A 14,712-nucleotide genomic window follows, 5' to 3' on the forward strand; every position below is an offset into this window, starting at 1 on the left:
TATAGTCTGCTGTGTTCAAGGGACAGAAGACCCATAACACACACACACACACAAAACACCCGTTCGTGTAAGACTTTTATCTGAATCAACTTCACTTATGTCTATCAGACGTTATACTGCGTCACATTTCCAGAAGTAGACCTATTGTCTATGCAGATTAAAAAATAATCTGTAAATATCAATGGCGTGTATCAATCACTGTCTCACCACAGGAAAATGTAGCCTGTAGTGTCAGTTTGAATGGCTCGCGTAGGCCTACTACGACAGCAGGCCTTGTCAAACGATTATTTTAAAAGTCATGCAACATTGTCCTATAAGACTGGATGTCAAAATATACTAACGTTAAACCATCAATTCTCATTTGCATTCAGAATGAAGTGGTTATTGACATCCCTTTTGCCTTTGCCCACGAACTTTGCTGAAGAGTCTGAATTTGACATTTTTGTGTCCCATGACAGATCAGTACAATGGACAGCGCCAGCGGTTGTAGCGTGACGTCACAGCACGACTCTGACTGTGTTGCAACCGAACGCTCCAGTCATTTCACAATTTAAACAGCTGTGTGTGACCAACATTAACAACACTGACATCCGTAGAACAGGTTACGCCCAGCCCTACGGTCAACAAAAAAGCTATAGTTCAGTGAACAGAATTTAGGCTTGATCCACACAAACGCTCCTCACATTAGATCAAGATTTCTCATTTCAAACCTGCATGATTAGGCTATCATTAATAGTAGTGCCTAGTGGTGCCTATCCAAGTTGATGGTGAGGTGGGCTACTACAGTGTCGACGCAGTTGTGCGCATGCCTGTGTGTAAGAAGCCAGGGCAAAAGAGGATATAAATGGCAGATATTTGGTTATGGAATACTGGCATGTTGTCAAGCTGCTTAACTCCCCATTGTGCAATCGCTTTTAACCTTAAAAATGACACATACTGTATGACCTGCATCCCTACCACCGCCGTCTCCTTGGTCCATACCGCACTTAGGCTATGATCACCGTCCGCTGCACCATCCCATATGAAGTGCATGGATCTTTTCTTTGGATTAACACTTTTAAGCAAGGAAGTGGCTGCATTAAAATGACATAGTCTATGCTATAATTATCATATGGCTAATCTGCTGTTGGATAAAATAGCATTTCAATTTGGACTACTTTTAGTTCATGTAGTTGCGGTCAAATAACGGAGCCTAAGCTCCATATGGCGATAGACAACTATATGTACAAGCATGTTATTTAATGCCCTCTTAGGTTACTTCTTTCAAGAATAAGGCTCCATTGTGACATGCAATGAATGTTCTAAAATTGTCATACACTTATGTGCGTTTAATCATCAGGAACATGCGTGGACCAATACTAAATAATTAAACGTTGTATAAGGCCTATCCTAACCTGTCCATATTTGCTATTCAAAGCCTGTGTACAAATTGTAGCCGAAATATTACGTTCGGCAAACACAAGTGATCTAAACAAAAGCAAATCCCTAATACCCAGCAAAATAAAACAGCATATAATACGGCCCCATTGAATCACTGCAGTAGCCTTAGCCAATGCAGGCCGGTGTTGCTGCATCTCCCACGAACACGGGCACCTCGAATTGTTCATGCTCAATGATATTTGAAATGTTAAAAAAAAAATATATATATATATAGACATGCAGCCTATGCTACAACGACCTTACCTTAACCTCAATTTCAGATATGAGTTTGTTTTTCACCGAAATATACGCAAAATCAGTCGATGTGGTGCCAGTATCAATGAACCAGTGAGCAAATTATGAACAGAGCCTCGCGACGCGGTGTTTCTTCGCTGGCATAGTAGTCAAGTAGCCTATATCCTCAATCGAACTGTGGGATCAGTATGAAGATATCTGGCTAATAAAGGCAGATAATGCGGTAATTACATGTCAATTCCCTGCCGTGGCTAGTGGGACCACGCGACTGCCATGAAAGGTGTCTTGCAGCCAGGCTAAAATGCTTGATCAAATAATCCAAGCCGGTGGGCTCGGATATACTGTCCACTTGATAGCCTGCGCGCTCCCTCTCCCTCCAGTCGTGATACCGCTAGAGAGAATTCGGCATTAGTGCGGCGAAGGAACCCACCTCCGTATAGTGAGAGAGAGAAAGAGAGAGAGAAATGAGGGGGGGGGGGGGTCCGCACACACAAAATCAATGAATTCCAGTAATATTTTACCCGTTATAAATGGTGTCTAGGGTTTACAGATAGATATTGAGATGCACTAGAATGATTTTTCTATCTCTATGAAAGTGTTTGATGCCCCCCTTCTATTCCCCGTGGACATTTTTCATTTGAGAACATGTAGTTTGCAACTATTGGAGGTTAGTTCATGTCATACTGGGAAGTACCTTAAAACAAGTGGAATTATTGGCTTGTAGGCATATTATTAAAAGTACATCCACATAGACTCACTGTATTACTGGTTTATAAACTGATAATAACGTTGATATCTACATTACAGCGGGAAGTATGAGGGCTGAGGATCCTGCAGCACCCACTGAAAAATCTGAATTAAAAAACAATATTCATTTTTAAAAAGCACACCCCTGAAACGTCTATGGATAACTAAATAAAAGCTGTGTACCTGAAGTGACATCAAAATGTATCTACTTCAACCTACAGTAATTGTTCTCTCCTCGCTGATAAATTACATTAATGTCACCTAATGAAGAGCATTTCATACAGGGAGCATCTTATGGCATGCGTCTATGAAGGAAAAGTGGGCCTATGCTATTTAACGGAGGTGGTTCTCTGAACCGTCTCTTCCCCCCAGCCACTGTATCGCCATGAGTCCGACGAGCGAGACTATGTGAACCACATGCACCACATAACCTTGCCAGAGACCTGAAGATGTGTAATAGTGAAACAGATGTCAGTGTGCTGCCAACAATTTAGCTTCGGCCACTGTCCCTGTCCCAATACTGGGCTCGAGCCAGTGATCCTCTGCGATTGGATAGCTCCATCGGCGAAATGCCAAGCTGCAGTAGCTGTTGAGTGAGTCTACGGCACGGTCTTAAAGCCATTACAATAGCACCTCCCCGAACTAATGCCTGCGGGCTTTAGGTCAGTGGGCTACTACATTCTTGGGGCTCACAATGTGGATCACAGGGTACGGTTCGAATCCCAGTCAGTCACCTTGGTGCCATAACCGGATGGCTGTCGCGTGGTGGAGGAGGTTGAAGTGTAATGAAGGTGATTCGGCAAGAGGCAGCTTGGACATTCCTGCAATTAGGTCTCTTGACAGATTTTTGGAACTGCCATCCTTTCAGATCGTTGGATCTCCAAACAGAGAAAACAGAATACATTAGTTTAAATTCTCTAAAAATGAATATATATCCTGCACAATTGCGGCCCTGTTGTGACTGTGTGCGTTTTCCTTTCATTGATGGGGCTGGGAGGAGTCTGTTGCGGAAGTGAAAGAGGCGTTTCTCAAAGTTTCTAAGAGGTTCATTCTGCGTGTATGTTTTCGGATACATTGTTGCACGCGATCCACAAAGTAAGAAGTTATAACGTTCTTCCGTGACCAGTGATAGTTTCGCAATCTGTTATTATGTCAGAATCGATCAAGAATGTTGCAATATTTGGGGCAACCGGAATGACCGGACTGGTGACATTACCACTGGCTGTTGCAGCGGGTAGGCAACGTTTCTAAATTACATAATTTACTAATTATTGTGGGAGATTATAGGTTATTTACACAATCCCTCATATATCAATTGCTGTGTAGCCTGGTCCAAAAGTGATCGGAGTGGTCTGCCTTGTTCCTAAACTATGCTGAACGTTATTCATCTGATTTCCTATGCAATGCTATAGGACAGCAGACATCTGTCATTAGCATATGCTATACTAGCGTAATTGGAAGTGTAAGTTGCCACAGCCTTCCTCTGGGGGGGAAAAAAAGTTATTATATTTGATTATATTTGTGTTTTTATTTTCTATTCTATTCCAATCTGATTTGTTCTATTCCGTGCTATTAATTACATCGTTTAAAAATAATAGCAAACGTGCTAAAAGAAGCAGAAATAATTTGGCTTATTTGATTAACACGGGTGTTCGTTTCCTTGCTCTGAGATCACGCGACAAAAGTGTTGAGTCATGCAAGTCGTTATGGTGTTCTGCTGACTGATGATTGGGATGAGTGCATTTTAGTGCGCGGCAGATACGCGATGATAGTCTGCTGTCCGCTTATCGTGCTTATCCAGAACACTGGGATGGCCTAATCAATTCGACCCACAGCCATGCTCTAGAATTGAGAACCATTCATCAAAAATGAACTAATTGCCAACATTACATGTTCCTCTCATCTTCATATTCCCATCAGACTGAAATACCTATGGATCATTGGTAGAGGATAAGATGAGTCAATAAATTCATAATGCTTCTTTGTACATCATTATCCACAGGTTACAATGTGACAGTGCTAGTGAGAGACCCAGCCAGGCTGCCTGCAGAACACAAAGCCTGCAGGGTGGTGGTGGGAGATGTCCTCAATAAGGAGGATGTGAAGAAGACCATGGAGGGTCAGGATGCTGTTATCATCATTTTGGGCACCAGGAGTGACCTCGGTCAGTTTAGGCAAACTTTCATTAGTAGGCTATAGGAATTTTAACTTAGTTAAAACATATGTTAAGTTGTCTGAATAAAACCAAGTTATAACAGATATGTTATACAAGCTGAAATATATCTTGAAGTGCAAATCAAAATGGAAATGTTCAGGAGTCTCATTAAAATATGTTTTCTGTTATAAGTTAAATATGTTTTGTAATAATGTTCAGGGTGAGTTACAGTAACTAACTGCACTAGGGGTTGCTGCACTAGGCCTACACATTTTAATTAATGCTTAGGCCAGGATAATGGCCAGTATATTGATGTTTCAGTTGCAATCCACAGGTCCCACAACAATGATGTCAGAAGGAACCAGAAACATCTTAGACGCCATGAAAGCTCGGGGGATCCGCAAAGTAGTTGGCTGCATGTCAGGTACAGAGGAATCTTGGACAGTCAGGGTCACAGCATCTTTCCAACTTCCAATAAACTACCATAAAGAAACCATATCCTTATATTGTCCCCCTCTCTCTTCAAAGCCTTCCTCCTATGGGACCGGTCTAAAGTGCCACCCAGGCTGCTGTCGGTCACAGAGGACCATGATAGGATGTACATGGTGTTGAAGGAGTCAGGGCTGGAATTCGTGGCTGTCATGCCCCCTCACATCGACGGTTAGTTGTCGCCCTTCCCCAATCAGTAGAAATGTAGTACTGTACTACTATAATGTAAGTGGTTCCAGTGATGACATGATAGGCCTATCATCCCTCCTCACACACTACCCACTGAGCAAAGACGTAAATGAAACGTCTATTCAATGTCGGTTCAATGTAATTTCATTGAAATTACATGGAAACAACATTGATTCAAAGTGTGTGCCCAGTGGGTATGTACTGGATGGATTAGTGTTATTCAAGTGATATTAAACATTATAAACATATTGAGTAAATATTATCTGAATATGTAATAATATAAGGTGCCTTATATTGCTGCTAAATATAAATGCTATTCCCAACAGATAATCTCCCTTTGACTAAGAAGTACACAGTGACAGAGAACATGCTGAAAGGGCGGGTCATTTCCAAATATGACCTGGGACACTTCTTCGTCAAGTGCTTGTCCATCTCTGACTGGGACAGGAAGACCGTTGGGGTTTGCGGGGAATACAGTTAACCCGAACAAGACAGAGCCCTCCTTTTACCGTTTCCATAAACCACTTACCACAGCTGGCCTATCAGACACCGCAACTTAGATCTTATTTCTACAGGCCAATCTTTCTTGCTTGAAAGAAATGACAGCTTTGGCTTTTGCTAATGTTTTGTAACTATTTTGTTTATCTTGGATATTATAATGTATGAAAAATGTAATATGTTAATAATCTTTATAGTTGTGTGTGGGTCTCATACTTTGTGCAGACTTTTTAATTAACTACATAGCCAATATCGTTCAAATATCTATTTTACTTTTATTTTGTTTATGTTTTAACCCAACAGCAATTGAATGTTGACTGAGTATGTATGAGTGCAAAGTGAGTAATCAATTAGGCCTATGTGCTATTTGTAGCCTAGGTCCTACTTGTAGCCTGATCTTGTGCTGTCTCAGAATTTTATAGCTAGCTTTTGAAATAAAGAGTTTTTTAATACAAGGTAGTTGTGAGGTGGCAGTCTTTATGTGTCACATTCTCTAAAAAAAAATCATGTCAACAATGTTTATCAGAGGTATTTGCTGGCACTATGTAGCTATTGAGGGTGAACAGCTGAAATTGAGCTTGAACCAAAGTCTGTGGTTATAGGTGAACTAGCACCTGACCTGTGCCATGAAAGTCTTAAAGGCTTCTTGGCAGAGGCAGTAGTACACTCACATACAGGGTCACTATTCCCCATCTCTAGAAGTGTCACATACACCTATGTGAACCAGTGTTGCCAACTTAGCGACTTTGTCGCTATATTTAGCGAGTATTCAGACCGCTCTAGCGACACATTTTCAAAAAAGCGACTAGCGAGAAATCTAGCGACTTTCTGGTGTTATTGGAGACTTTTGGAGACTCTGACGTGAAAGCACGTCTCGTTCTTACTCTTCTCAAGGAGCAGCGGGTTCTGCCGTGGGCCCCACCCCCGTCCCAAAGCACTCACAGTCGACCAAGTCCTTGCGCAGCAGTCCCTTCTAGCTGCAGTCAGAGCAGGCGATGCTCACCCCTCCGCATCCAGACTGCAATTGAATCGCGCATGCGGGAAGCCGCCGCTGGCTGATCCCGCCCTGGCTTACATAAAAATAAAAAAAAATGTACCTGAATTAGAGCCAGAATAGTTACCATAATTTTCTCACATTGCCATTGACAGTTTTTTCTATTGTCTGTTTTTGGTCCATTTAGATTGTTAATGTAGATTGTATACAATTTTTTTTTATAAATGTTATAGTTAAAAATGTTCATGTTTTACTGTGACTTGTTGTAGGCTCCTAAGTGGACCATAAGGTTAAAAACCAAACCAAATTAAGAAAACTAAACCAATAAACCAAACAAAAATAAACTAAAAACTAAAAAACGAAGTAACTCAGCCAGTGTCTCTTTTGGGTCAGTTTGCCGGTCCCAAGCCCGGATAAAGGAGGAGGGTTGGAATTGTGACATTTAAAAAAACAAGGATCGACAGAAGAAAGTTAATTGGTAGTTCTAAACATATTTAGGGTGTTTTTTACTCACTTTTTGTCTCTCCCATGACATTATTCCTCTCTCCTGCAGCGTCCATCACAATTACATGCACATGGCCAATTATACAAATTAGGCGATGACGTTATTTAGCGACTTCTAGCGACTTTTAGGACAGCCAATAGCTACTTTCCTTACTGAGGAGTTGGCAACACTGATGTGAAAACTTCAAACAAAAACTAAGAGACTGCTGGGACTACCCCACTGTAAACAACATTCCTTTATCTAATGCAATTCTGACGAGTTTGAATTTCTAATTTGGCGAATGAGACAAACATATTGGAAGCTTTCTGTTTGAATATAGAGACAAACAGGTTGGCATATGATGACTTGCGTAGCCTAATATCACAGTAGCATGGGTATGCAAAGCATTCAGTAACTTTTTGGGCAATGTAGCTCGTGACAGTCCATAGCTGGCTTTGTCAAAATAGCCTAGCCTATTGTAAACCCAAAGAAAATTGCTTGCTTATCATAAACTCATGTTTTTTTATTGAAATACAAAACGTAATCGGGTCTAACGTCAATTCACAGGCACTCCTTCGATATAATGTTGTTTTTTGACGAAAATTAAAACGTTTCAGTTTGTCACTCACGAGGTTGGAGTAAGAATATGTTCAACTACTTAAGACATCGGCTCGAATCTAGGTTGTGTTTTTAGATTTCGAGAAAATTAAGAACTAAGTAATATTTTTTCACTTCCCTCTGACTCTGTTTGGTCAGATTTTGGCAAGAGTGAAACCTCTCGCTTCGCCTCTTCTTCTCTGGTGAAACTTAAATCTCGGGCGGGAACGAGTTTACTTTTTAGTTTGCCGGTGGGTTTTGTACCGAGCCGGCGAGCTAGGCAAACAAATAAGACATATTTGGACCTAACATCATTTATTACTTTTGTATATCGAAAAGATAACTGAAGACAGATGAACAGTTGCACACGACAGGTTTGTTGTTGTTTTGCCAAATTGCGACACAGTAGGAAGTGGAGAAAACGCTAGAAATGTAGTAGCTTGCTTGCTAACTTACGTTAGCTAGCTACTAGCAATATTGCTAGTAGTTATTATATTCCCACACTGCAGTCATCTCACCATGTAACGTGTCTTGATGGGATCTCGAAAGATTCTTATCAAGTTTTGTCTTCTCCATCTAGCTAACTACGTTACGTCGAGGAGGATGATGATGATATCCAAGGGACAGAAGCGCAAAGTCGATGATGTCGTGGGGGGCATGCGTAGCGGCACTTGGGAGAGCCAGCGGCAGTCAGTGCTTGGCATCACCCTCTTCAAGTACCACCGCGGGCAGGAGCTGATGGAGCCAAGTTTGCGCCGCTCGGTGTTGATAGCCAACACCCTGCGGCATATACACCTAGAAAACAAGCCTCCATATGGGTTAGTTAACCTGGCAGGACCAGTGCCACCCATGGTCCCATCTAAACCCTGCAGCCACAGGGAGTCTGGTCTGGGTGTTGTAAACAGTGCCTCAGGTGTCGAGGACAAGAAGGATGTCTGGATGTCCTCAGAGAGTGACTTCTCCCTGTCAGGTGCTGTCTCCTCCATTCTGAAAGAACTAGACTTGACTGTCGATGGAGGACTAGGTCCTCAGGCACCTCAGAGGACACCTTTCAGATCCATTGAGAACCTACCTGGAGACCTGGGGCTCAAACAGAGCTCAGAGGGGTGTAGAACCTCAGAGGGGGTGGCTTTTGGTAGCGTGGAGGAGGTCATGTGTTCCAGCTACCTGCAGGATGGGAAACTAGATGAACTTTTCCATGACATCGACACATCGGTGTTTGACAAGGAGATGGGGGTTAGAGCACTCTCTGCTGCAGCCAGTGACGAGCTGCTTAAGTATTTACCCTCTCTGTCCTCCGTTCCGTCCGCTTCACCCTCTCTCTTCTCTCTCAACCAGAGCTTCAGGGACCTGAATGAGCTGGAGCACATCATGGAAATACTGGTAGAGTCTTGATCACCAGAACTTTGAGGAAATTAAAGCAGTGCGGCTTGGTTGGGTTGTGTTCCGGAGGACACATGGCTCTCGACCTTCGCCTCTCCCAAGTCCGTGCGGGAGTTGTAGCGATGAGACAAGACAGTAACTACTAACAATTGGATACCACGAAATTGGGGAGAAAAAGGGGGTAAAAAAAAAGAACAAGACATTGAAATTGAGTGTTTACTCTGTCCAGTTGATCACATGGTTTAATGAGTGAAATGCGCTATTTTTATACAAAAGAAGAAAAAGCTGAATGAGAGACTATCCTACTTTTTCTAGTAGTGGTGTTTTAAACGTAGTATTCTTTATGCCTAGCTATATCAAGAGATTATATTGTAAAATGTTACTAATAGCAAAGCAGTTCAGACTGATGTCTAAGAAATTAATTAGTGGATAGGTAGGATTGCCTCAGGCATCTATTTAATTGAAGGTAGATTACCATTTTTTTATGTGTAAAAACATTAACCTGAGGGGAAATGTCATCTTTGAAGAAATCCCCTTCACTGGTCTTACTCCAGTAAGTAGAGGGTTAATATTGAACACATTCTCACATCCTTCAATATCAACTGAACTACAATAATACTGCATTGTATTGGTCAGTATGTTCTGTAGTAGTAGTCTTAACTTGCCTAACCAGTATGCATAATTAGGCTACATATTGAGCTGTGCCACTAACTTACATCTAGCTTTACAAATATTACCTTAACCTGAGTTACTGGCTGTGAAATGTCATGGTGCTTACTGGTAGTTCAATATCAGGTTATAACAGCTGGAGTTAAAATAGAGGAATTCCTCAGTTTGGTTCTGTCGTGTGTGCAATGATGTCTAAGGGGAAAAATAGTGTTTGCTTGCAGTAACTTGGTTGTATTAATATCCCAAACACAAGTGGCAGTTTCATCATCAAGGATTTTATTAAGGTCTATTGTGTGGCATTTTTAGAAAATGTCTAACCAGGGTCAAAATGGTTCAAAGGATGAGTTATTTTTAGAAAATTCCTATTTAAATGTTCAGCTAAATATGTGATCTATATGTTACAAAATGGCAGTTTCTATTTTTTATATTCTTGTTTATATAATGTATTTTGGCTCAATGCCCTGAAAAAGCAAATTATGCTGACATTTTACAATGAAAGACATGTAAGTGCACTGTCAAATTTATGCAAACACAATGTTAATATTTTTTTATACATTCTAAAATTAAATGGGTTTGTGCCAGTCTTTTCAAACAATGACACTTGTCTCAACTGCGCTACAGTACAGTAGATTCACACCTTCGGTGGGGACCCTACTGCAGAACACTAGCAAGCAGCCAGAGAAAATACTCAAAGTACCGTTCTGACCCCAAGTGGACATTGTCAGAACAATGCAAGTGCATCGCAACGATGCAAATGCAGGTGGAATTGTGCTGTTGAATTGTTAAGGTGCATGTGAAAATGTCATACGTATGTAATAACTGCCCATAATGTAATCGCTGCTAATGTAATAACTGTTGCATGTATAATGTAATAAATGCTAATGTAATACATGGCCAATAATTCATATATATACTGAACGCATAGCGTAACATTAAAATTAGTAGATAGTGATAGCGCTGACGTCATCCAAGTATTCCTATGGAAATCTCCTGAAGGCTCATAAAGCAGCAAGCATTTTAATTTCAAACGTGCCCAGAGGTAGGATATGGAATTCCATTGGGTAATGAATGGAGGAACGTATAACGCAGACTGTTGACCAATCGACCAATCGCTTTCACGTTGTCAGGCTGCGTCACGCGGTTGCTAAAATAATTGTCACGCAATCCCTTCTCAAAGTCACGGTATGAGTCGAGAAACATGCCTATTTTCCTCGAAAGTACTTAATGTCGATTCCAAAGCTATACAATATTACACATAGCAAGTTAAGTATCTCATATCTTGGAAAATATTTGTAATATTGTTGACGAAATTCATGCTAATGTTGGCTTTTTGAGCTAGCGCCCAAATGACTCCCATTCACTCCTTGACCTATAATAGCCCAGCATTCACCGCGCGGCCCATTGACGTGGCATGGTCAACGGTTCTCATCTCCTCAAAAGTATATCTGCCCTTGCAAATCGATCTGCAGGTTGAACATGGTGAGATTGTAGACGCCTAAATTGCTAGTGCAGTTTGTTTAGGCGATTTTACAGCTAACTAGCTACTTTACATCCTGATATTGTCTTTGGAATTATGTGTAGCCAGCCCATAGAGCGAGCATTGCATTGTGGATTTTGTAGTCGACTTGAGCTGCAACAGATTTCCAGAACGATTTTCCACGTTGCTACCAACCTTATAATGCCAGAATGAAACATTTGTTCACCAAAAAATATTGTTCTCACATGTTAGTGTTATTTAATTTGAGATAAAATTAACTTAGGTTATTTGCTGATTGGTTGATTGGTTGATTCTGATACTCTAGTTTCCCACAGAAAGAAGTATCATCTTTCTACGATTAAGCAAGTTCCCGAGACGACAGTTATTTAACACTAAATTAAAGAAATTAGTGGTTTTGGGTGAATTGTTCTTTTTAACGTCTATGGCATGAGGGTGCAAGCTTCCTCATAGCCTGCCGGCCGTGATTGGTCTGTGTTAGCACGTGGTCCTGTGCGATGACAATGTATACTGAACAAAAATATAAACGCAGCATGCAACAACTTCAAAGATTTGTACTGAATTACAGTTCATATAAGGAAATCAGTCAATTGAAATACATTAATTGCAATTCATTTAATCTATGGATTTCACATGACTGGGAATAGAGACATGCATCTGTTGGTCACAGATACCTTAAAAAAAAGTAGGGGCGTGTATCAGTAAACCAGTGAGTATCTGGTGTGACCACCATTTGCTTTATGTAGCACGGCACATCTCCTTTGCATAGAGTTGATCAGGCTGTTGATTGTGGCCTGTGGAATGTTGTCCCACTCCTCTTCAAGAGCTTTGATAAGATGCTGGATGTTGAAGGGAACTGTAACACGCTGTTGTACACGTCGATCCAGAGCAACCCAAACATGCTCAATGAGTGACATGTCTGGTGTGTATGCAGGCCATGGATGAACTGGGACATTTGCAGCTTCCAGATATTGTGTACAGATCCTTGCGACATGGGGCCGTGTATTATCATGCTGAAAACATGGTGATGGCAGCGGATGAATGGCATGACAATGGGCCTCAGGATCTCATCACGGTATCTCTGTGCATTCAATTTGCCATCGATAAAATGCAATTGTGTCCGTTTTTGTAGATTATGCCTGTCCATACCATAACCCCACCGCCACCATAGGTCACTCTGTACACATTGACATCAGGAAACCTCTCGCCCACACGACGCCATACACATGGTCTATGGTATTAAGGCCGGTTGGACATACTGCCAAATTATCTAAAACGACATTGGAAGCGTGTTATGGTGGATACATGAACATTACATTCTTTGGCAACAGCTCTGGTGGACATCCCTGCAGTCAGCATACCAATTACACGCTCCCTAAAAACTTGAGACATCTTTGGCATTATGTTGTGTGACAGAACTGCACAAAGGAGAAATGCTTACTAACGTGTGGCTGTTTTGTGTGATGTATTGTCTACTTTTTTGCCCTTTGTGCTGTTGTCTGTGCCCAACAATGTTTGTAACATGTTTGTATAGTCATGTTGTGTTGCTACCATGCTGTGCTGTCATGTGTTGCTGCCATGCTGTGTTGTCTTAGGTCTCTCTGTATGTAGTGTTGTGGTGTCTCTCTTGTCCTGATGTGTGTTTTGTCCTATATTTTTAATCCCAGCCCCCGTCCACACAGGAGGTGCCTGTTGGTAGGCCTTCATTGTAAATAAGAATTCATTAACTGACTTGCCTAGTTAAATAAAAAGGTATGTAAACAAATTTGTGCACAAACTTTGAGAGAAATAAGCTTTTTGTGCATCTGGAACATTTCTGGGATCTTTTATTTTGAAATATGGGACCAACACATTACGTTTACATTTTTGTTCAGTGTCGTAGTTAGAATGGATCACTATTTAATAAAATATCTCAATTTGTAGCGAACTTTCATATAATTCTCCGTGGGGAATGAACTTGATCATAAACTAATTTGAGGCCAAAACGGGCGTCTAAAAAAAAAAGTGGTTTGGCCGTTTTGGAGATCGTAATAGGCTTTCGGCACCGCTAGGTTGCTACGTAGTAACCGACCAGCAGAGTTCGTGACAACACGCTCCAGACATCAATAGTGTAATAACTTAAACCAATAATGTAATAACCTAAAATAACTATTTAATGGCATTAAATTAATGGTTATTAAGAAACACTTTGCATTTGCATCCATTGCCACAACAGACTTGCAGGGGGGGTTACTATTGCGCTTCCATTTTGACCTTGCAAACATCCAGTGTCGTCAGAGGGAAAAAAACGGCTCAATTTGAAGACACCTTTCAGTCATGCGATTAGACAAATTGTAATTATCACAAAAATATTCAACATGATTTTTACTCCTATCCCAGGATAGACCAGGCTACTTTGCTTTAGAGATTAAACCAGACTCATTAAGATGGAGATGGAACCAGACTCATGTCAGACACTCACTCCGCTCACCCCACCCTTAACCCATTGGTCCAAGGCCAAAATCCATGTTTTTCCCCCTACTTTAAATTATCTGCCTTTACAATCCTCATGAGCCTCACATATGGAGGTGTTACACCTTTTCTTTTTCAGGTCAACCAATACAAGAAACATTTTAATACAAAGTTGCCTTCATGGCTCCATTTTACATACAGTTGAAGTCGGAACTTTACATACACGTAGGTTGGAATCATTAAAACTCGTTTTTCAACCACCACAAATTTCTTGTTAACAAACTATAAGTCGGTTAGGACATCTACTTTGTGCATGACACAAGTAATTTTTCTAACAATTGTTTACAGATTATTTCACTTATAATTCACTGTATCACAATTCCAGTGGGCCAGAAGTTTACATACACTAAGTTCACTGTGCCTTTAAACAGCTTGGACAATTCCAGAAAACGATGTCATGGCTTTAGAAGCTTCTGATAGGCTAATTGACATAATTTGAGTCAATTGGAGGTGTATCTGTGGATCTATTTCAAGGCCTACCTTCAAACTAAGTGCCTCTTTGCTTGACATCATAGGAAAATCAAAAGAAATCAGCCTAGACCTCAGAAAAAAATGGTAGACCACAAGTCTGGTTCATTCTTGGGAGCAATTTCCAAATGCCTGAAGGTACCACGTTCATCTGTACAAACAATAGTATGCAAGTATAAACACCAAGGGACCACGCAGCCGTCATACCGCTCAGGAAGGAGATGCATTCTGTCTCCTAGAGATAAACGTACTTTGGTGCGAAAAGTGCAAATCAATCCCAGAACAACAGCAAAGGACCTTGTGAAGATGCAGGAGGAAACAGGTACAAAAGTATCTATACACACAGTAAAACAAGTCCT

The 14,712-nt window shown here is 41.0% G+C and overlaps 3 protein-coding genes across 8 annotated transcripts in view; 2 read left to right on the forward strand and 1 right to left on the reverse strand.

Moving 5' to 3' along the window:
• LOC106580737 (spectrin beta chain, non-erythrocytic 4) overlaps positions 1 to 2,135 on the reverse strand; it is a 65,011-nt gene extending 62,876 nt beyond the window's left edge. For 4 of the 5 annotated variants that reach the window (XM_045703574.1, XM_045703573.1, XM_045703571.1 and 1 more), the window contains exon 1: positions 1,684 to 2,134. The gene's annotated coding sequence lies outside the window, so the exon portion shown is untranslated. Of the gene's footprint in view, positions 1 to 1,683 lie in introns of all 5 variants that reach the window. The other variant, XM_014162093.2, reaches the window with a different exon arrangement.
• Positions 2,136 to 3,384: 1,249 nt separating this feature from the next.
• On the forward strand, positions 3,385 to 6,207 carry LOC106580739 (flavin reductase (NADPH)). Its single transcript, XM_014162099.2, has 5 exons — positions 3,385 to 3,655; positions 4,424 to 4,585; positions 4,911 to 5,000; positions 5,105 to 5,236; positions 5,581 to 6,207. Exons 1-5 carry the CDS (start codon positions 3,571 to 3,573, stop codon positions 5,733 to 5,735), a joined length of 624 nt encoding a protein of 207 aa, XP_014017574.1. The 5' UTR covers positions 3,385 to 3,570; the 3' UTR covers positions 5,736 to 6,207.
• A 1,248-nt stretch (positions 6,208 to 7,455) lies between these two features.
• Positions 7,456 to 10,768, forward strand: LOC106580738 (cell division cycle-associated protein 4). Of its 2 annotated transcripts, none has more exons than XM_014162097.2 (2): positions 7,456 to 8,201; positions 8,377 to 10,768. In XM_014162097.2, exons 1-2 carry the CDS (start codon positions 8,181 to 8,183, stop codon positions 9,220 to 9,222), a joined length of 867 nt encoding a protein of 288 aa, XP_014017572.1. In that variant the 5' UTR covers positions 7,456 to 8,180; the 3' UTR covers positions 9,223 to 10,768. The 2 variants fall into 2 exon arrangements, with proteins under 2 accessions (XP_014017572.1, XP_014017573.1); XM_014162098.2 differs by having other exon boundaries at positions 7,464 to 8,201; positions 8,408 to 10,768.
• The last annotated feature ends 3,944 nt before the right edge of the window (positions 10,769 to 14,712 follow it).

This window comes from Salmo salar, chromosome ssa20, assembly GCF_905237065.1.
Source record: "Salmo salar chromosome ssa20, Ssal_v3.1, whole genome shotgun sequence".
NCBI lineage: Eukaryota > Metazoa > Chordata > Actinopteri > Salmoniformes > Salmonidae > Salmo > Salmo salar.

Bases quoted from the DNA above. Each gene is read 5' to 3' on its own strand.
- LOC106580739 (XM_014162099.2), top strand. From the start codon at position 3,571: ATGTCAGAATCGATCAAGAATGTTGCAATATTTGGGGCAACCGGAATG. The intron at 3,656-4,423 runs GTAGGCAACGTT...CATTATCCACAG, and splicing joins ACCACTGGCTGTTGCAGCGG to GTTACAATGTGACAGTGCTA. The intron at 5,001-5,104 runs GTACAGAGGAAT...CTCTCTTCAAAG, and splicing joins AGTAGTTGGCTGCATGTCAG to CCTTCCTCCTATGGGACCGG.
- LOC106580738 (XM_014162097.2), top strand. From the start codon at position 8,181: ATGAACAGTTGCACACGACAG. The intron at 8,202-8,376 runs GTTTGTTGTTGT...GGATCTCGAAAG, and splicing joins TGAACAGTTGCACACGACAG to ATTCTTATCAAGTTTTGTCT.